At 50.2% G+C, this 21687-nt stretch overlaps 1 protein-coding gene across 2 annotated transcripts in view; it reads left to right on the forward strand.

Annotated features, from left to right (window-relative positions):
* Window positions 1-21687, forward strand: part of CSMD2 (CUB and Sushi multiple domains 2) — a 679919-nt gene that overhangs the window by 405362 nt on the left and 252870 nt on the right. For both annotated transcript variants that reach the window (XM_043461986.1, XM_043461987.1), the window contains exon 13: window positions 9512-9694. In XM_043461986.1, coding sequence (XP_043317921.1) covers window positions 9512-9694 — 183 coding nt within the window. The remainder of the gene's footprint in view (window positions 1-9511; window positions 9695-21687) is intronic.

Raw genomic sequence — 21687 nt, forward strand, 5'->3', positions numbered from 1 at the left:
TGGCAGCCTCATGGGGAATCTAGGAGACTGGCCCAGAGGTGGAAGGAGCTAGGACCTTGACCCTGGAGATAAGGAGGATCAGGGCGGTAGCGATCATGTAGGAAGGATGCCAAATAGTCCAGGGGACTCACGTTGGAAATAAGGTCACCTGTGCATTCAGCATTGTTTAGGTACCTGTTATGTTACAGACACTGTTCAGACTGCAAGGAGATACAAGGGTAACAAGACAAGCTATGCCTTCACGCAAGTCACAGTCTGTCTTCACTAGAGTCAGAGGAAATGGGGTGTAGCAAGGAGGGGCCACTAACATTACTCGAGGGCATCAGGGAAGGCTCCCTGGAGGAGCTGGTGTCTGAAACTAACACTTGCTTGTAGAATGGAGAGGAGTTGATCTGACATCCCCAAGGGAGAACAGGCTAACTTAGCAGACACATCCCTAGGGTTGAAGCTCACACCTCTGCAGAATAAAGTCTGAGAGCAAGCAGGGAGAAGGTGGTCAAGTCTAGCCCTCTGCAGGTGATGCCCCTTCTCCAGAACTGAACACTGGCGGGGGCATCAGGGGACCCCTGCAAGAGATGGCATTGGAGCTGAGCTTGAAAGGAGGCCGAGGGTGACAGCCCAGCATCTTGACTCTGCTCCTTTCTGGACCCCGCCTTTCCTCCTTCCAGAGTGCCAAGCACATGGCCATTTTCAGCCCCAGGTCTATAACTTTCAGGACCTCTCCCTCTTCTTGCTTTATCCCCATAAGTTCAAAGGCCCAGACTTTCCAGTTTCGACAAGGAATGACATCAGGCATGGTCCCAAGATGCTCACTGAGTTTCCCTGACACCCTTAAAGCTTCCTCAGTCACCAGGACCCAGAGGTTTGCTAGGGGTGGTAAACAGCAGAGGATATTGCCCCGTTAAAACTTGGCAGGAAGTAATCTGCCAGCAGGGGCTTCCCTAGTGGCCCCCCTGTAAAGAATCTGCCTGCCAGTGCAGGAGACGTGGGTGCTATCCCTGGGTCAAGAAGATCCCCTGGAGGAGGAAATGGCCACCCACTCCAGTATTCTTCCCTGGGAAATCCCATAAACAGAGGAGCCTGGTGGGCTACAGTCCATGGGATCACAAAGAGTCAGAAATGACTTAGCAACTAAACTACAACAATCTGCCAATTGAAATATATTCTTTGAATATATGGGTTTTTGCAGATGGCAAGCTCCAGTTTGGGGCTGATACAAATAGTATGGGGCAACCTGGATATTCTTTATGTTTATCTTCACCCGTATTTACCATATTCACCCCTGTTTCCCAACCTCCTTCAGCCTGTGAACACACCCATAACAGTGTGATGGAGGGAGGAGATGGGAGGGACGAATGTCACCCACCACATCCACCCACACCTCCATCCCATTCGTGAAAAGTGTGTGCAGAGACCAGTGCACAGATTTCCAGAGACACACGTACAGGTGCACGCTGCCTCTTGCCTGCTTGTGACCTTCCCATCATCAGTAGAAAAGCGGAGTAGGATGTGGTTCCAAGGAAATCCATGAGATCCAGGCATGCCCAGGGGTCGTCTAAAGCACCAAAAGTGTCCTGGTCACCTGTCAGGAGCCTATGCTGGTTGAACAATGGGTCTGGAGCCCTCAGGATGCCTAAGGCACTGTGTTTGCTTCTGAAGATACAAAGAGCAGAAGGGGTGGGATTTCTGGTTTTAAGGAGCTGATCTGGACTCTTCATGGTCTCCTCAGACCATCTCTCCAGGCTCATCTCTTTTCATCCTCACCTCCTGCCACATTGAACTTCTGTTCTTCAAAATGAAGAAATAAATAAATTGTCCAAGGGGGCTGGGAGTGACACAGAGAGAGAGCAAGAGAGCGAGCTAAGTCTGCCTGAATGATTCAAGGGCACATCCCCAAGTGGGAAGCACTTGAGCTGACACTGAAAGAAGATTCTTTGTCTGACAGACAAGCAGGGGGTGTTCATTAAGGAGGAGCAGACAGCAGGTACCAACTTAGAGCCTTGTGAGAGCCAGCTGGAATCTGCCAGCAACAGCCAGTAATGACCTTGAGGAAACACCTCCTGGTTACTGGTCATGTGCCACATGCTGGACGTTTTGACAGTTGTCTTATATACACATACTCATTTAATCCTCAAAACAATGCTGCAAAGTGGCTCTTATTATTACCATTTCCATATTACAGATGACAAACCTAGGGCTCACGGAGGATAGGAAGTGTACCCAAGGTCTGCTCCTTGGTGTCAGGGCCAGGATGCAGACCCAGGACTCTCTGACTTCGGAGCCCTCACTTGTCATCCTGGCATTATTTTACCTCCCTGCAGGTGGCTCCTTTTTATGGTATTTACATCTCAAGGTAGAAGATGGACAAAGATAAAGCCAGGGTGGGAGGCGGTAGGCAAAGGTCCTGCCATGCCAAGGAGTTAAGGGTTTTCATCTGTGGATTATGGGAAGCCATGGAAGAATCAATGAGCAGGGCACACTAATGATCAGATGTTTGTTTCTAGCGATCTCACAGTGATTTGCAGAGTACAGAGTCCAGGGGAGGGGCAGGGGAACAGTTTTTGCTTGATGACACGCCCCAGGTGAGAAATTAAGAGAAGTGGGCTGAGGCAATGAGGGATGGGGTGGAGAGCAGACGGTGCAAGGAGGAACCACCAGGAAGTGGTCAGCAAGGGCCGATTCCCCTGTCTGCCTGGGAGACTTCCGTGAAGCCTTTCTGCTTCTCCCAGCCCCAGCCTGAGATCGGAGCGGCCTTGCTACACCTGCAGGGGTGGTGTGATAAGGTGCATCCCAGTGTACACTGTCACTGTCTCTAGCCCCACCTGACTGTGAGTGGGCCGGGGCAGGGGGCCGCGGGTCGGGCAGTTCTGCATCGTTAGCGCTGAGCGTGGCGTTGGCACAGTTCCCGTGCAGCACACATCAGCCGTGCTCCCACACAGAGCAGCGTGCTCTCTGTGCTCCAGACACTGTGCTAAGTGATCAACAATGCATAACCCAGGCCCGCCTCTGCAGGGCTTACGTTTCAGGGGGCGGGGGGGAGAGGAGAAACGAGGAGGCCACTGGAGGCCGGGGGGCACCAAGGGGCGGTGACGTGAATCCGCTTGTTCCTGACGCCCCAGAGACAGGAGGCTCCAGGAAGGTGAAGAGGTTTGCTCTTTTCTTTCACTGCTACACGTGCAGTGTCTGGAAAAGTAACTACTGAAATGAAGAGAGATACTTACAAACCAGTGCACAAAGGAAAAGACCAGAATGCCAAGACCGCAAAAGAAAAGGGAACCATCTCGGAAGCCTGGTTAGGGAAAGAGCTCGGAGGAGGTGACGTCTTAGGCTGAAGTCTGTCACGTGAGCAGTGGGCCCTGGGACATCAGGGAGGAGAGAACGCTGTAACCCAGGCCAAGGGGACAGGGAATCAATGGAGGAGCGAATGACATCCCACCCCATTGGAAAGACAGTGAATCCTAGCTCACACTCACTGCCCCCCGTCCCTCTGCATGGCGCTCCCTTCTTGGAGCTCATCAAGTAGTGAATTTATAGAGACACAAGACGCAGCTCCTTTTCTACAGATGTTGTCATGAAAGAGGATTCCAATTTGGTATTAGAAATGGAAAAACCTGGGGAGAAGATGGTACGGTTGATCACCGACGATAGGGATGAAACAGCAGAGAAGGGGAAAGCGAATACGCAGGTGGAGATGGAATTCTGAGGGTCTTTGAAGCTCGCATCTGGTGTTCGCCAGCTCACTTCTGGTCAGCAGAAGGAGGGAGGGAGACAGATACACACTTATAAAATGGAATTCTATTAAGCCAGATAACAGGAAGCTGCATGCATGATCTTCTCCAAGTCAGAATTTGACTTAGGGATCCAGTTCTGGGCTCTGACCTCAGATTTGGTCAGCATCAGCCAGGAGGGTCAGGTTCTCATGCCTTTTCCGGCAGGAGGGCAACAGAGACTTGGTTTCTGGCTGTTTTCAGCAGGAGTCAACCCTGGGTTTGGAGGGAAGGTCTAGATCAAGACATCGGGTGTCTGAGGGCCAGAAGCCAGCCTGCAGCCCCCCAGTCTTCCAAAAGGCACTCTCGAACCACCCTCTCTGTTCTTCCTCTCTCCCCACCCAATCCTGATTCTGTAGTCTGCACCTCCCTCTCTTCAATGTCTTGGACCTCTTCAGCAAATGCACCCTTAAACCTGACTCCCCCCGAGGTCACCATTCCTAGGAGCCCTCTCCAGAGCGGGCAGCTCCTGTCCGCAGACCCCGTGAACCTGACCCTTGAGAGGTGGGCTCGTGGGCTTGCTCTCCAGTGCCTTCCACCTACGTGCACACCCTTCTGCTTTGACTCGGGCTGTCTCCACCTCTCCTGCTCACTCCCTCCTCGTCCAGGTCGCCAGCCTCTTCCTCTCCATCCTGAGTCTCGCCGTCACCTTGCTTTTCCATTTCTCAGCCTCCTTACCTCCTGTGGGTAGGGACCTTGCTCTCCGCACCTGTGAAGCCTCGATTCCACTCATCCTGCTCTGAAGCCCCTTGTGCCTTCTGCTCCTCCACCCACTCCTCCCTCTACTCCGTTCCCATCCTTCTCTCGGCTTCTCCATTCCCCATCCCCTCCTCTTCCTACTCTGTTCACTTCCTTCCACCATCAGCCTTGGCCCCTAGCCTCACCCATCAGCTGTTCTTCAATCAGTAGCCTCACCTCCCTGCCCACTGCCCTTCCTTTTCTCCACGTGCACGTGAACCAGTATACGAGGGCTCTGGGACAAGCCACACGGCCCTGCTCACGGGTGTCCCTGTAAACTAGCTTACCCCGTCTGTGGACCCGGGGCCCATGGCCGTGCGTCCAGCCACGATTCCTCTTCTCCAGGGTACTGTGGCAGACTTTCTGCTCAATGCTGCCTCCTTTTCCCCACGAGTGGTCCCCCGCCTGCAGCAAACATCACGACCCATCCTCCTCCTCCGCTGGCAGTGTAGAGCCTGTGTCATCACAAGAGCTCCTTCAGCCTCCTGCTCTCCTCCCTGAAAGGTCGCTGTGGTCACCTCTGCCCTCCCCCCGTCACGAGGGAAGGGGAGCTTCCTGATCTCTAGGGCAAGCCCCCAGCGTGCCCTGGTCCCGGGCCTCTTGCCTTCTCCAGAACCTCACGCTGTCACCGTCCATTTCAGCTGACCATTCAGTGTCCCTCGTTCAGCCATATTCTCCATCTCTGTCTCTCCCTCTCTCCCCCTCCCCATCATGTAATTACAGTCTAGTTTATTCAACTTTAAAAACCCTGCTCCACTGCCCCCTCAAGCCCACAGTCCTGTCCTCATAAGTTGCCACCTGACTTCTCGCTATTCGTTCACTTTGAAGAAGTGCTTTCTTCACGAGTCACCTCCTCTTTGTGGATCACCTTCCACGTTAAAATCCACATTGAGATGCCTAGTGAAATGAAACCCTTTCCCGAGTCCCCACCCTCTGCCATTGTCTGCACTCTGAAGTCCAGTCTCATCAGCAGGTCGCACAGGCCCTTTTGTGGGTTGGCCCTGGCTGCCTCTTCCGGTCTCATATCTCATCACCTTGTGGAAAGTACTCATGCTTATAGAAGGGCAACGTGGCGTGGCGGTGAAGAGCCCTGGAACCATACAATCTGGGTTTGGACCTTAGATCCACCATTTCCAGGCTATATGCTGCTGCTGCTGCTAAGCCGCTTCAGTCGTGTCCGACTCTGTGTGACCCCATAGACAGCAGCCCACCAGGCTCCCCCGTCCCTGGGATTCTCCAGGCAAGAATACCGGAGTGGGTTGCCATTTCCTTCTCCAATTCCAGGCTATATAACCCTGGGTAATTGCAAGACCTCTCTGTGCCTCGGTTTCCTCACCTTTAAAATGGGGATGGTAGTACCTAGCTCACAATGGCACTGTAAGGATGAAAGGAGTCAACCGTAGGTAAAATGCTCAGAGCGGCCGCCAGCACATAGAGTAGTTAGTTCTAGAACTACTAATTCGTTGTGATCACAGAGATGAGTCACCATCACTGCCAGTCTTGCAGTCCTGCCAGCAGTCTGACCCCTGTGACTCTGCACCGGCTCCTCCAGCACAGGAGGGGTCCTTCCTCTCCTCTCCCTCCCACTAAGGCCTTTCTCTTTTTCCCAACTTTATTGAGATATAATTAACACATAACATTGTGTCAATTTGAGGTGAACAACGTGTTGATTAAATATGTGCATATATTGTGAAATGATTACTACAGGAAGATTAGTTAATACACCCATCACGCATCACCTTACAACGTGTGTGTGTGTTGAAGACTTTTAAGATCTACTCTCTTACTAACTTACAAGAATACAACCACAGTGTCATTAGCCAGAATCACCATGCTATGCAGCACCTCCCCTGACTTACTCATCTTATGTTCGGAATTTTGTGTCTTTCACACACCTGTACCCGTTCCCCCACTCCCACACTTCCACCCCCCACCCACAACCACCATTCTACTCTGTTTCTGTGAGTTCATTTTTTTTCCTTTTAGATTCCACTTATAAGTGAGATCATCTGGCATTTGTCTTTCTCTGACTTATTTCACTTAGCTTAACGCCCACAGGGTTCATCCACATCACAAATGGCAGAATTTCCTTCTTTGTGGCTAAAAATATCCCAGTGTACATGTATGCCACATTTTCTTTATCTGTTCATCCATCAGGGGACATGTAGGTTGTTTCTAGGTCTCGGCTGTTTCGAATATTACTGCAATGAATCCCACTTGTTCTTTTTACCTGCTGGCTCCCGCACAGACTTCAGGCCTCAGCTTAGACATCACCTCCTCCAAGAAGTCTTCCCTGATGCCTGGGCTGAGACTGGGATGAGACAAGAGAGACATGGGGGCACCCAAAAACTCAGCAATAAATAATATTGGATTGGCCAAAAATTCATGTAGGTTTTTCCATAACCTCTGATGGAAAAGCCCAAATAAATTTTTGGCCAGCCCAATATTTTAATGTTCTGATTTTTAAAAACCAAGATGAATGCAAAATATCCAACATTTTTAAAAAATCTCAGTAGTGACTCTGATGCCCAAGACTAGGATGAGGCAAGCAAGGTGAGTCATCAAGTGCTGAGTCAGATCTGGTCTTTTTCTTAAGTTCTAGTGTCTTTCTTCCTGTTGGATTTGATTGACCGGCATCAGTTTTGATTTTCTAAAAAACAAGACATTGCACTAAGGCTGAGTTTCTGGTGCTCCCTAAACTTTTGCGCCCAAGGTTAGTGCCTCACTACCCACACTCCCTCTCCAGCCCCACCTTCCAAGTGTGGGTTGTGAGCACCTTGCGTCGTGAACACTAGCTTCCTGGCCTAGACTGTTTAGTCTTTGAGAGCAGAGCCCACGTCCAGGTCTCAAGTGTCTGGCACAGAGACTGGCACGTCGTAGGTGCTCATTCTGTGCTTCTGGTCATCCTGACAGCAGGAGGAATGGAATGGGTGTGGACAGGGCCAGGCCTTCCCAGTGGAGAGAGCAGAGTGACTGCCTTCCTCCCCCTCAGGATGCTGCTGCTCTCAAGCCGGTCACACCCCCGGACTAGCGGATGCAGTCTGGGGCGCAGGCCCGTAGACCCACATTTACCTCTTCTGCAGCATCCCTGGGCCTCCCCAGGACACCTTACAGCTGGGTCCCCTCCCAGACAGTGAGTTGCAGCTCTGCCTTCACACGTGGGTGTGACACAGCTCTGTCACACGTGTGTGACTTCTGCAGCTCTCAGCCGGCCTGCAGTGGAAGTCTTCGCCAAGGCCCCGTGTCCCTGAGAGAGCATGCTTGGGGACACCGCAGGAAGGAGGGGGCCTTGCCGCTCGCTTCTCCAGGCTGACTCGTCTCAGGGCCTCTGCTTCCGTTTCTTCAGGTCTCCTGGGGCTCCGGGACCTGGAGCAGAGGGGCCACCTTCCCGGGAGCGCCTCCCTGGCTGCCCTCCCCCGGCCCCGGTAGGAGAAGAGCTGGCTTCAGAGGGGGGTTGACTTCTGCTTTCAGGCGTGCGTAGAGCGAGCCATCAGGGGCATGCCTGAGAGGAGAGGAGGATGAGCTGACCCGCACTGGAGTCCTCAGGCCTCCTTCCTGGCCACACAGACCCTCTTTTCCCCGAAACCAAGGACAGCAAGAGCTGTTTGACTTAGATCTCTCTCTCACACACAGACACACAATGACTTTCTCTCTCTCTCACACACTGCCCCTCTGTCTTTCTCATACACACACACTCTGACTCTAACACACACACACTCTCTCTCTCACACACACACACACACACACTCACGCAATCCCAGCCAAAGAACACCTCGTTCTGCCTGCTCTCAGCAGTGGGCTGGAGGCCCTGGCTTGGGGGAGGAGGACCACGAAGGTGACAGTACTCACCATCACTGTCCAGATAAGGCAGCAGCGCCTGGGGCTCGCCTGACCCGAACCCAGGACCCAGCAGCTGTGGTGAGAGAGTTCTTTGCAGAATCACCCCTGCCAGGGCCACGCACAGCAACTTTGGGGACCGTGGCCCCGACAGCCCATAACGGCGCCCACGGAAAAGGCAGGGTCGCTTTGGCCTGACAGTCCTGGGAAGGTGTCCAAAAACTCCCACCACTCCAGCCCCCTGAATCACAGGACTCCTGCTGTCCTCACCTCACCATCTGTCACTTCATTCATGACTCGGAGTCCTTCCTGCAGGGCGCCTTCCTCCCGGGGATCCGAGTTCCTCCTCCCAACCCCCTCCCCTCCTCCGCTCCTGCTCCTCATCTCTCACATCACCAAACTCGTAGAAGTGCGGGGGCAACTCTGGAGGAAACTCCAGGGCCGTGGCCAGGACAGAGGACTTCCCCGGAGTGTCTCAGTCCTGTCTGACTCTCCCACCAGGCCGTCCACCCGCCACGCCCCTGAGTCTAGACCTCCAGAGCTGTCTGGGGGTTCCCACCCACTCGCTGTGTGACTCACCACTGTTGGATCCCATGAACTTTAAAAGCATACTTAATGAGTCCTTTGTTTTTCATTTTACCTTGCTCCCATCTCAAGCAGAATTAAAAATATATCTTCGTGAAAGTGCTTCCAGGTCAGAAGGCAGTGGATATTGATTCTCACATCATCTCTGGGTGGGGAAAGGCAGGCAGCAAAGGCAGCCTCCCTCTCATCTTGTTCTTACTTCCACTGCTCAGGAAGGGACTGAGCCTGAAATCTACCAGGGAACAGGCATAATCTGAATGCAGAGTCTGGTCAGTGAAGAAGGCTCCAAACCCTGTGAACCTGTGAATTCCTAGGACGGGTATCTCGCAGAGAACCTAGACCCACCTTCCCTGAATGGAAACAGCTGAGCACCTGGAGTGTTCCTTATGGGTGCGGAGTCCCAGAGCCGGAGGGCCCGTTCCTCCCAGGACGCTGTTTTAAACAGGACCTTGCAGGGCTTCTCATCAAAAGCCCACGGGGTCTGTCCGAGCCCAGCCCTCCTGGCAGAGGTGCAGCGTGGCGCCCCGGCTTCGGGCGGTGTGGAGTCACCACATGTGTCTGTTTTCTCCTCTCCTCTCTTGCAGAGATCGAGCAGGGCAGCTGTGGAGATCCCGGCGTACCTGCCTACGGCCGGCGGGAAGGCTCCCGGTTCCGCCACGGGGACACCCTCCAGTTTGAGTGCCAGCCTGCCTTTGAGCTGGTGGGGCAGAAGGCAATCACGTGCCAAAAGAATAACCAGTGGTCGGCTAAGAAGCCAGGCTGCGTGTGTAAGTGAGCGGGGAGGGGGGCCGCTTCTACTGAGCAGCTGGGGACCCCTGTCCTAGCTTATCTGGGGGCCCCATCCTTGGGAAACTTGTAGGGTCGTAACCACAGTTTCACTCTGGTTGGTTTCTTCTCTTTCTTGAAACGTCTCTGGCTGAGTCCTCATTTCTGGCAGTGACGTGGACGGTGTAGCACTGAGCGTGCCTGCTCTTGACACTTGGGGCTCCTTCGACACTGCCTTCCTCTCCTGGTGACCCTCGCAAGCACTGTCAAATGCAGACGTTTCCTCCTCACCCTTCTAGTTGTTGGTGAGGCCACACAGTCGAGCCAGGGTGGGAGGTGCTGGCAAAGCTCGTAAGACTCTAGATGCTCTGCCAGCCTGGGGGTACTGCGGGATACCATGGCCATGCCGGGACACACAGGTTTCATCCAATTGCTTCCTCTTGCATCAGATGTAGGGAGGGGTTGGGATCCAGCTGTCTTTGAATTGTTGATCTTTGGGAGAAAGGGTTGGAGTTGAGTGCTCTGTTCTCTGGGGACAACAAGGATTCTTTCCTTCCCTCCTCTGGGATGGTCTGACTTTGCTTTCCGGCGCAAATAATACTTTAAATAAGTCCTGGCTCCCAGGGAAATCAGCTAGCGTGAAGGGGCAGTGTGTAAAGGAGCAGGCTTGGTCTTTGTTCAGACATCAAAGGTTCCCCCTCTCTGGGCTATCATCTCTTTTTCTCCCAACGCTCACCCCCGCCACCCTCCATCTCTTACAATCTGCTTTCCCCGGGGAAGGGCCGACAGCCCGACTTCTCTTTTCCCTTCTCAGTGGGTTTCTCAGGTGCTGCCTCGTAGAGAATGTTGGCCCCTCGCGGCGGGGAGAGGAGTAACCTGGGAGACTGTAAGGAATATCTGTGATGATGGAGAGTTTGGCTCGGGAGTGGCTGAGCCGGGTCATACCACAGTGACTACTTCTCGAACAACCAAAATATCACTTTGTGTAGTTGGCAAAGCATTTTTGATGATTTGTGAGTTTTATGTAAAGATTCTTGCAGAGGTTTTTAAAGATCAAATTGCTCTTAGATGCACATTAAGCAAATCAAATTATCGAAAAATATATTGGCGTGAAATCAGTCACGGCTCTCTGGCCTGATGTGGTTAGAACATAGTGCCTGAGAACATGCACCCTTGGGAGCTGGGGGTGGGGGGCGGGGGGCGGGGGAGGTTAGCAGGGAGCAGGGCTGGGCAGGTTCAGAGATGAGCCTAGGGCGGAATGGGCATGTTGAGTGGAGCCCTGCAGAGCGGGTCAGAGTCAGGACCTCAGAAGGCAAAGGTCTGGACTGCAGGAGTCCCAAGTAGCATGGGGGCTCCATCTCTGAAATCCATCTGGGTGAAACAAGGCAGGGAGAACTGGAAAGGGTCAGACGTCTCGCGCAGAGAGCTGGCAGGAGTGAAGTGTGCCTCAGAGCCAGCCGGTGACTTAGAACCAAGATAAAGCTCCCTGCTCCACAAACTGAGAAATGCAGGTAGCGGAATGCTGCCTCCGGGAGGCAGGGGGGTGGGGGGGTGCCTGTCACTCAAGCCCTCCAGGAATTTATTTGACCCTTTGGCTCTTAGAAGTAGTTTCAGGAAATCTCTCTGAAAACTTCAGTCAGTGCTGCTCAGCAGGCCCTCTGCTTCCAGGAGGAAAGCTGACAGGATGTTGAGCACTGCTTACAATCAGCTGAGAAGAAGCAGAGGGCAGAGGAGTCCTGGCGGGTACCGGGGCGGTGCTCTCTGTGGTTTAAAACAAGGAGGAGAAGCCTGAGGCTTATTGATGAGAACCGGGAAGCAGGCACTCTGGGGGTGGGGGGGGGGGAGGATGGCACTTCTTCCAGATGATTCTGAGAGATGGGGGTGATATCCCCAAGGTACTGCCATCACTAAGGTATTTCTGATCGTGTCGGTGTAACAGACATGGCTGGAGTCTCAGGGATGCTGGCTCCGGTGGAGGAGGCCCGAGAGGACATGCTGGCCCCAGGCTTTTGCACCATGAGCAAGGTCACAAGTGGGTGCCATCTGTCAGCTCCCTCTCTACTGAGTCCCCAGCCCCTAATCTGATGCATCCCTGGGTTTCAGGCTTTGCCTTCCGGGAAATTCCGGTCTAACTCATGGTGAAAGATGGTACTAAGAAGATCTGGGTGCGCTGAGAGAATTAGGGATTCAGCATCTGGAGACCTGTGTCTTAGTCTCGGCTCAGTTTCCTGGCTCCGGCCAGGGCAGCTTCTCTCTGAAGTTTGCTTTGCTGATCTATCTGATGGGGTTGCACTCCCCAATTCTAAGCCTCTGTGATCATATTTACAGAAAAAGACAACTATGACACGGACAGTCCTCACATTTTCCATCATGAACACTTGAAAACCACTTTCTAAAGTGGGTCATTTATACAGAGCTCATTCTTCGAGGGATAAAGTTAAAATGTGGCATTCTTCTCCTGACCCCAGATCAAATATTTATTATAGTGTGTGATCCTATAATAGATGTGTGATCCTATAATAGTGTGTGATCCGTAGAAAAAAAGGACAATATCTGTAAGCATTTATAACAATATAGAATAGTCCAGCCAGTCTCTGTGTTTTATAATATGGTCATAAATGTACATAAAAAAGCACCTCTAGCAAATGTCAGCTTAAGTGCCCTAAGTTTCAACATTAGTCATGATAAATATTAACACAATATTTAGCAAACAATGTCGTTCTTTCCTTCTGAGGGTGTAGAAGAGGACTTGAAGTTGGGGGGTGTTTTGAAGGCCCAGATTTCTTTGAACATTTGTCCAGAGAAGTGCACAGCAGTGCATTGTTCTTCTCTTGAAACATTTTCTTCAAAACAGTTCCTTACTCTGGAATGGCCCTGCCGAGACGACACAAGTACACTCTTGCCTTCATGTTCCAAAACATTTTCTGTAGCAAGCAGGGACTTCGGAATCATTTTGTTGGCTTGTGAGCTGTCTTCACAGTAGTAGATGTTCAGTAGATGGTCTTTTTTTTTCATCTCGATTTTAAAGAAGATGATGTTCCTCACCGTGAGAAGCATTCTGAAAGAAAGGATAAAACCGGCATCTTTTCTCTTCCTCTCTCCTCCTCGTTGGCTGATTCACATCTCCAGGGATCGCTGCTCCAACGCAGGTGGCAGCAATGGCACTTCCCATCCATTCAGCGGTATTCATACTGCGTGTCTACCCTGTGCCAGGCTCTACCTGGAGAACTGGTGCTCAACCCGGGGTCCTGGGGAGAAAGCGCCCCCCAGGTTTCAAACACCCTTCACCTTCCCAGAAACTCTGCCTGTTTCACTGGCTTCCTTACAAAAGCACCATATGGGAGCCTCTCCCATATAACCCTGTCCCCTTCTTTCTCCACAACAAGAGATACAATAGAAGGAAGATACAAATAACCGATGGTGGTTTGCACAACACTTGATGCTTTGTTGACAGGCTAGCAGAACACTTCACACTTCATAAGGAAGCCAGGAAACCAATTATCAGTCCATTAGCAGCCACTTGCAGAAGAAGTTTCAAAACAGCCTTCACCAGAGAAATGCCAAGACCTCGCAGATGCCAGCTTCCCTTGGCCATTTTGTAAATCACCAAGAGAAGGCGTGAATCCTAATTGCTCGGTCCCTACTGTATATGGCATAGGTGTGAAATGAGAATACACAGGATGCATACAGTGTGAGTTACAAATCAGCAAGCGGTCCTTGAGAGACCAGGGAAGGGAGACGTCGGTCCTCAGGGGCTCAGGGAAAGTGTCACAGAGGATACGGGCTGGAGGGTTGGGAGGTAAAGGAGGGTGCTCCATGCAGGGATGCTGCAGGATATGGTCCTCTTATAGCACCCTCCCGACCTTTCCCCGCTGAATTACGCCCCTCAACCACTCCCTGTCCACGCTCTGGACACACACACACACACACACACACACACACACACTCAGATTTCTTTCTGGTCAGAGGAATGGACTGAGTCCTCGGGTCACTGGGATTCTCAACCTCAGCACTGCTGACCTTTGGGGCCAGATAATTCTTTTGTGGGAGGTGGTCTTGTGCATTTTAGGATGTTTTAGCTGCATCCCTCCTGTCCCACTAGAAGCCAGAAGCACACACCGCCGCCGCACCCCCCACCCTTCCCGCCCACTACTAGCTGTGACAATCAAATACGTCTCCAGACGTTGCCTGTATCCTCAGGGGGAAAAAGTCACCCAGGATGGAGAACTACCAGTATAGGATAAGCTGGTCTTGTCAGATTCTAAATACGATGAAATCTGTGTATTTGCGTTTTAAGTTAGGTCGTGATTAGAAACTATAGAATAGTGACAGTGAGGAAGCATGGGGTAAAGGAAGATGCCAGTGTGTCTTACATGTTTTGTCATTGGGAAGATAGGACTCTTCCCTACAGCATCATGGAATATTTATTCTCTTATTTTACAGATGATAGCAAAGTTCAACTAGGCTCAGAGGTTATAGAACCTTAGATGATGGGTTGGAATTTGAACTGTTAACTGACAGTTGGCTTCTGTTCCAAATGTACACTCTCTCTATTGCCCCAGATTTCCAGAATTCAAGAGGTCAGTAAGGACATCGAGAGCTTAGGACGACAACATTAGTCCAGACTGAGAAACAAACTGTGGTCTGAGCTACTCCCACGAAGTAACAGGAATTGACAAGAATGAAACAAATTCACGAGGACTAGATCCATGACCCTTGTTGGGACTACACTGGTATTTGCGCTTGTTATTCAGTCACCAAGTGGTGTCCGACTCCTCGTGACCCCATGGACTGCAGCTGGACAGGCTTCCCTGTCCCTTACCGTTTCCCAGAGTTTGCCCGAGTTCATGTCCATTGAGTCAATGACACCATCCAATCGTCTCATCCTCTGTCACCCTCTTCTCCTCCTGCCCTTGATCTTTCCCAGCATCAGGGCCTTTTCCAATGACTCAGCTGTTCGCATCAGGTGGCCAAAGTATTAGAGCTTCAGCATCAGTCCTTCCAAAGAGTATTCAGGTTGCAATATACCTTTGTTGAAGGCATTTTTTTCATCTTTACTTTTTCTCATTCCTTCTACTTACCATCCATTTATGCATCCATTTTGATGTATTGAGCACCTACTGTGTACCAAGTCAGCTGCATGAGTAGTTGTGGCTAATCCTGGTAAAATTCTAAACTGGGGGACCTCTAGGGATGATCCTGCTCAGACTGAGGGGGAGAGATCTTAGTGCCATGTCCATACAATGTACTGTAACTCTTTCAAGGAGTATCTGGAGTCCAAGGACCTCTACTCAGCACAGGCTTTTGGTATACTCTAGTATTTTAGAAGTTTAAATTAATAAGATATTCCTAATTTCACTTCCTTCAACCAAAGCCAATTTCAAATTTGTCCATTCCTTTCTGATTCTTACCTATGCACACACATATTTCATATGGTTTTAATCAAAGTGAACATACCATCTTGCATTCTGTCTTTTGAAGTTCGTGGTTTTAATCAAAGTGAACATATCATCTTGCATTCTGTCTTTTGAATTTCATATTATATTGCATATCTTGTCATGTTACCAGATGTCTTTTGTACTTTACCAGTGTTAAAATCTATGGAATATTCTGTCTAGCGAGTGGACCATGACGTAGCCAGTTATCCTCTGGGGGAAATGCAATATAGCTCAATTATTTTTATATAAGCTTTTAACATCCTCAAGCCTGCATGCTCATGTGTGCTCAGTCATGTCTGACTCTGTGATCTCATGGACTATAACCCACCAGGCTTCTCTGTCATGGAATTTTCCAGGCAAGAGCACAGGAGTGAGTTGCCATTCATTCTCCAGGGGATCTTCCTGATCCAGAGATCGGCGAACCTGCATCTTTTGCATCTCCTGCATTAGCAGGCAGATTCTTTACCAGCTGAGCCACCCGGAACCCCATCCTCAAGCATATGACTTTTTTATATCTTTTCTTGAATTTTGTCCTTGAGGTAAATTTCCAGAAATGAGGTTGTTGGGCCAGAGTAGGAACATTTAAAAATACTTGTATCATTCCCCCAAAATGTTCTGCCAGGTCATAATGTCAGTAACAAAATCTTGAAGGTTAAGACCAAGATTCATATAACACATGTCCTTCCCATCCAGAAATATGGCATAGATTTCTGTGTTCATCTGCTTCCATTTTTCTAAATATTAACAACTTTATCATTTTCTTCATATAGGTCACATGTATCTCTTGTAACCTTTACCAGCACCACCAAACCTCAAGTATTTGTGTGGCCTTTTAAAAATTGCTAATTTAATAGGTATAAATTGCATGCATCACTCCAGCACACCCTTGTCAACTTCCATGAAGTGCCAAATGTTATGATAAGTGCTGCGAATCTAGAGATGAATTGGGCACAGCCCTTGACCTCAAAGAGCTCACTTTCACATGAAGATAGACATAATTATGTAAATTAAAGTGGGCTCTTGTGGTTCAAAGTTTACTTTTTCGTCTAGAAAGGATTGGTGAATCAGATGCGTTCAGAAACTGCCCCATGCAGGTTCATCTTTTATTTGACACACATTCATTGAGGTCCAGAGATGTGGCAGGCATCACAGGAGGTGTGTAACAGGGGAGCAACAACCCCTCTGTTCATAGAGCGTGGACTTTCATCAATGCTGTTAGAACAGTTGGGCCTCGAAGATGGGAGGACGGAGTGGGGGCCCTGCTGGGAAGAAAGCTGCTCTAATGGCAGTGCTGGGTTCTGAGAGAAGCCAGGGGGTCTGGGGCTCTGCAAAAGGAGGATGTTCATTGGATTCATTGACACACATATGCTCAAGTGTGCACACACACATGCACTGTCTCTAAGTACTTGGTGTGTAGTGGTTCCAAAAGGGGTTGACTGCTCCCAAAGTGAGTGAGTGAAAGAAGGGAGGTAGGGTCCATGGGAGTAGGATCTAGAGAGAGACTGCTGGGTATGCATGGCTGGAAGCGTGTCCCTGTTGGAGCAAGATGTGTCAGGATTTCCATTACAGGACTCTGGTCCTGGCCTTTCTCCAGCTGGCCGGGGTCCAGCCCTGCCCCCAGGGACTTGGGGCATTTGCTATTTGCAACCCCTGGGTAACAACTGTCTGTCCTGACATGTGGCTATGAGAGTGTCGTGTTGGAGTTTTCCTTTTCAATTTGAAGGCTCTTTCTATTTGATATACATATTTTCCCCAATCTCCAGCTTTCTTTTTTCTGTTTTGCTAGTTTGCATTGTACAGTTGTTTTACATATTTATGCAGACAAATCTCTCCATATTTGTGATTTCTTTTCAAAGCTGACAAAGTTATCATTCTGCCACCGATCTGAAAAAACAGTCTGTTCTATTTTTGGTTATTTGTCAGTAATTTGATTTTTTTAAAATATAATTTGTTAATCCATCTGGAGTTTATTTAGATGAATGTATGATATTGTCCAAACTATTACACAGTTTTCCAACACACAATTTATTAAGTAATTCATTTCCCTTTTGATTTGAGGCAAATGAATTATCCTATCACATTCTGAATCCTCGGATGTAGTTAAGTCTGTTTCTTGACTCACCGCTTTGTTCTGCTGCTCATTCCTATCTTAGCACTGGTATTGAATAATTTTAATTGTTGTTTTATAATATGTTCTAATATCTGGCAGAGCTGGAAACTACTCCTTCCTCCATTAATTATTTTCTCTTTCAGAATATTCATTGTTATTCTCATCTGTTTGCTGTTCAAGATTAATTTTAGAATCATTTTGTCATAGTAAAAAAAATCCTATTGGGATTTTGTATGTGCGCTCCTATTAAACTATAAATTAACTTCAGGAAAATAGGCATTTTTATACTACACAGCCTTCCCATCCTGAAACACGATGTGTCACTCTTTTGTTCATCTACTTTCATTTTTCTAAATATAACAGCTTTGTGGTTTTCTTCTTCATATAGGTCACATACTTCACTTGCTAGCTGTATTTTTAAACAGGCAGCTGCTTTTTCACTCCCCTCCCACCTCGACCGCAGTGCCCTGTTCACACGTGAGGCATGTCCAGTTTTCCTTCTTCGTGGCTGAATCCTTGCATCCCCCATAAATATTTAACCCCAAGTTTTCCAGGACAAGTGCAGTTTCAAGCATCCTTTCCTTCATCCCAGAAAATATGATCACAATAACTAGAGTCCTTGGAAACTGCCTCTTTCAAATGTTCAGAGAAAACTGGGATGAGCTGGGGTTTGAAAGCGTCAGCCTCAGTATGACAGATAATATTCCTGGTAATTGCTTGTGATCAGGTAGGGGCCATGATAAGGGCGGTGTGAGCTCCCTCTGCTGATAGAACGTTCTCCTTATTTCTCTGGGCTTCCATAAAGGTCCCATGATCCCACATGTGTCCCTGGGAGAGAAGCAGAGAACCTGGAGATGGCGTTGGTCCAACTTTGTCAATTTCAGGTCGATTCCTAGAAGTTGAACAGGATGGTTTCAGGCCTCCTTCCTCTGTTGCCCGGTCCCCCAGCACATGGGCACTGAAGACGTGTGCTAGTGTGTGGTGGAGCTGGGGGTGCCTGCTCTATAGACAGTCTGCAGTAACTCAAAGGGTTCGTTTTCCAGAGCAGAAAGTCCTGGCAGTGACGGGAGGTGGGAACTGTCTGTATCTGCTCCTGCAGTGGGGAATAGGCACTACAGTCGGGGCTGTGAAGCCTGCTGGGGCCACAAGGGCGGCCTGGGAAGAAGAACCTGGAGTTGAGGGAGACTGGGGCTGAGAGAACTGACCCTGGATGAACAGATGGCTCATGAAGAGGCCTGCCAGTATTTGCAATCAGAATATCCAAGGAAGTAGCTTCAACACTTGTCTCACCAGGCTAGAGTGGGTCCTACATTGCTTGTTACCATTGTTCTTAAATAGGCAGATACTTGATGGGGGAAGGTGGCCTCTGGTCCTCACCAGGGGAAGATCGTCTACCCGGGCAGGCCATCCCAGCCACGACAAGAGGCTGCCTTTTCATTAAGAGCTTCTCTCACAGCAGGGACTGGAGAGGAAACCAAGAATCAGGAAAGCAGCCCAGTCCCTGGACTGGGGCATACATGGTGGGGCAGAGATGGCAGGTGGGGAGGGTCCGGAAACTCTGTGCGCCTGTGGGTGTGCCAGGCTCCTCACAAGCCCACAAGTGCTGACTCTGGGGAGCCATACTCATGTTACCCCACTGGTTTGAGGGGATGGGACTTCCTGTGACTGTCGGCCTTGGCTGGGCTTGGCTCAGGATCTGGCTATAAGAACTGAGCCTGTAGAACCAAGGTATTCAGTGTACTGGAGGGTTGGGGTGGAGGGTCTCATCCGGCAAAGACTAGATGGGCAAGGATGGCTCTCAAAGGAGGCTCCCAGCACATCCAAGGAAGTAGAGTCTGCACTTTTCCTACCAGGCTACTGTGGGTCACAAACATCACTTGTTACCTTTATTTTTAAATTGATACTTTATGGGGGAAGGAAGTATCTCTGGTGGCCCTGCCCAATATAAAATGAACCCCAACCCAGCTAATTATTAGAATCACTCATAGACATTTAAAAATAGAGAATCTTGGTCTCATCCCCAGAAATCTTGATTCAGCAGGTCTGGGATGGGAGCCAGGAACTATTGTTCTAAAATCTTCCTAGATAATCTGTATCAGATTAGTGAACCCCACTAATAAGGAATACCCACTCTGTGCCAGTTGCTTGCAGGAGTGTTTGGGGTTGTTCCTGAGGGGCTTGTTCCCCTGATAGGATGGCAGCCTCTTGGGGCATGGGTTTAGAATTTATGTGGTCATATGTTGTGGTCATACGTTGCTATGAGGCTGGCATAATGTGGGTGGTTATGATGGTGGTGGCCTTCTGGGGTTTGAGCAATGTTGACCTCCATGTTGGGATCCTGGTGGGGAATGGGATGCAAAGTTCAGTATTGTGACATCACAACTCAGTGTTGCGATCACCTGCCTTTCATTTCTCTGAATGCAGCAGATGTGGAGGGGAGTCCTGCTCCACAGCTGACATGGTGCTGCTCGGCCCTGGGACAGGGATGGGAATAATTCTCATGTGGTCCTTGTCCTCCAACAACTCATGATCTAGTGAGTGTGATAAGCACATTCTTTTATGACAAAGCAATCCTTGAATTACTGCGATTTAGAGATGTGGCCACAAAGTGCTGCCAGTACATAAGGAAGAAAAATTCATTCCAATTGGAAGATTCTCAGATTTCTTGGAGCATCGTGGGCAGAATTTCAGCCCAGTGAAACCCAGGAATCTATCCAGAACCAAGCTGCAGAAACAGCTTAGAACAAGGCCCAGACCAAAGGCCATATTCCTACACCTAAGAGTCCTGGTCCGAGGTATCTGGGCACCGCAGTCACCTGGGTGGACTGGGGTCTGGAAAAACTGACTAAACTTTAGGGGTCTTATCCTGCATTGTGACCTCTCCTTGAGGGTTGGGGCCGGGGAAATGGATATGTGCTTTTCTCACTTTAGCTTTCAGCTTTGGGATCAGAGCAAACAGGTTCTTTACCCTTTATAAAATTTTTGAATTTCTGTGTACACCAAGTGCATTCCCCATGCACCAGCCCAGACCGTGCCTTTTCCACAGCGCTCTGTGATGTCTGCTCAGAGAGCTATGGGAGAGACCCAGAACCTCTCTAAACAGGGTCTGTTTTCACAGCTGCTGATTCAGGGGCTGGGGCTTGAAGCTCTCCCAATACCCTCCCCCATCTGTGAGCCTCTAGACAAACTTGTCATCTCACTTGGAAGTACATCCCCATCAAGCTCTAGGTGTTGTGGGTGTTCTTGGGCTCTGAGGTTCCTGGGGAAGACACTGCTCACCTTTTGTAGGGACTGGATTTCAAGGAGAACCTTGGGCTGCCCTTATTGGGGGAACAATGACCCTTCCTTTCTTACTGTGAAGAAAGGCAATATTGGGGTCTCAGGAGACGGGCTAGGCTATAGGACTGCTCCCCTCGGCTACCTCGTTAACTCTCATCTTACTCAGGGAAACAGGTCAAGCGTGTGCCCCCACCTGCCCCGACCATGGTCTTGAAGGTAGCTCTCTCGGGCTAACTATAAACTCGCCTGTATCACTGTGGATTCCCCTGGGAGAAGATCCAAGTGTACTTCCTTATGATCCAGGGACTCCCACCGAGTGCGCCTTTCCAGTTTGCAGTGGCTGCTCTGCAGTCAGGACTGGGCTTGGAGTGGCCAGGACCGTGGGTAGCTCTAGTCTGCCTGAGGGAAGGTGCTCTGGAGAAGCTGGTGGGGCTCTCCGAGGGGGTCCCAGGAGCACCTTCTGAGCTGTTGGGAATGCAGATTATGCCCTTTCTTGAGTTCCCCTGAACTCATAGGAAGGCTTGGGTTCTGGGGCTACATCATGCCCACAGAGGTCTCACCAGCTCATAGCTGTGTCTGGCTGATGACGTTATGAGGAACAGGTGAAGTGCACCCCCACGGGGGGCACAGAGGCAGACTGAGAGCTGCCCTGTGGGGAGAAGGGTCTTCACAAGTATCCCTCGGGGATCCAGGGGGCTGGCCTGAGCATCTGTGGGGCCTCACAGCTGCGAAAGCGCTTTTGAGAAGCCTTTGCTTGGCATACGGAGAGACCAGTCATCAGGGCACCCGTGCCTCACCCCACAGGGCACAGCTCCTCGGAAACCCAGACAGAACTCTAGTCCAACAGAACCGTCAGCGCTCGACTGCTGTCAGCACCATCCAGCCCCGGGCACCTCCGTGCAGTTGATAGAACACGTCTCCTTGCCTAAGTCGGTCTTCCCAGAGAAGGTGGAACACAGAGTCTTAGTTAGCAGCCAGGCCGTCATCCCTCCACGGGAGGAGTCTGGTCAGAATCACCCACTCATCCATGGAGAAGAGGTACTGAGGATCAGAGTGCAAACTTTTTGGTCTGGAGCCTTCCTGGTTGAGGAGTGGGCTATGCTGGGGAGAGGTGGGGAGACCCCGCTCTTGCCCCTGCAGGCTGGTTGAGACTCAGAGGTAAGCTGAG

This window comes from Cervus canadensis, chromosome 2 (assembly GCF_019320065.1).
Source record: "Cervus canadensis isolate Bull #8, Minnesota chromosome 2, ASM1932006v1, whole genome shotgun sequence".
NCBI lineage: Eukaryota > Metazoa > Chordata > Mammalia > Artiodactyla > Cervidae > Cervus > Cervus canadensis.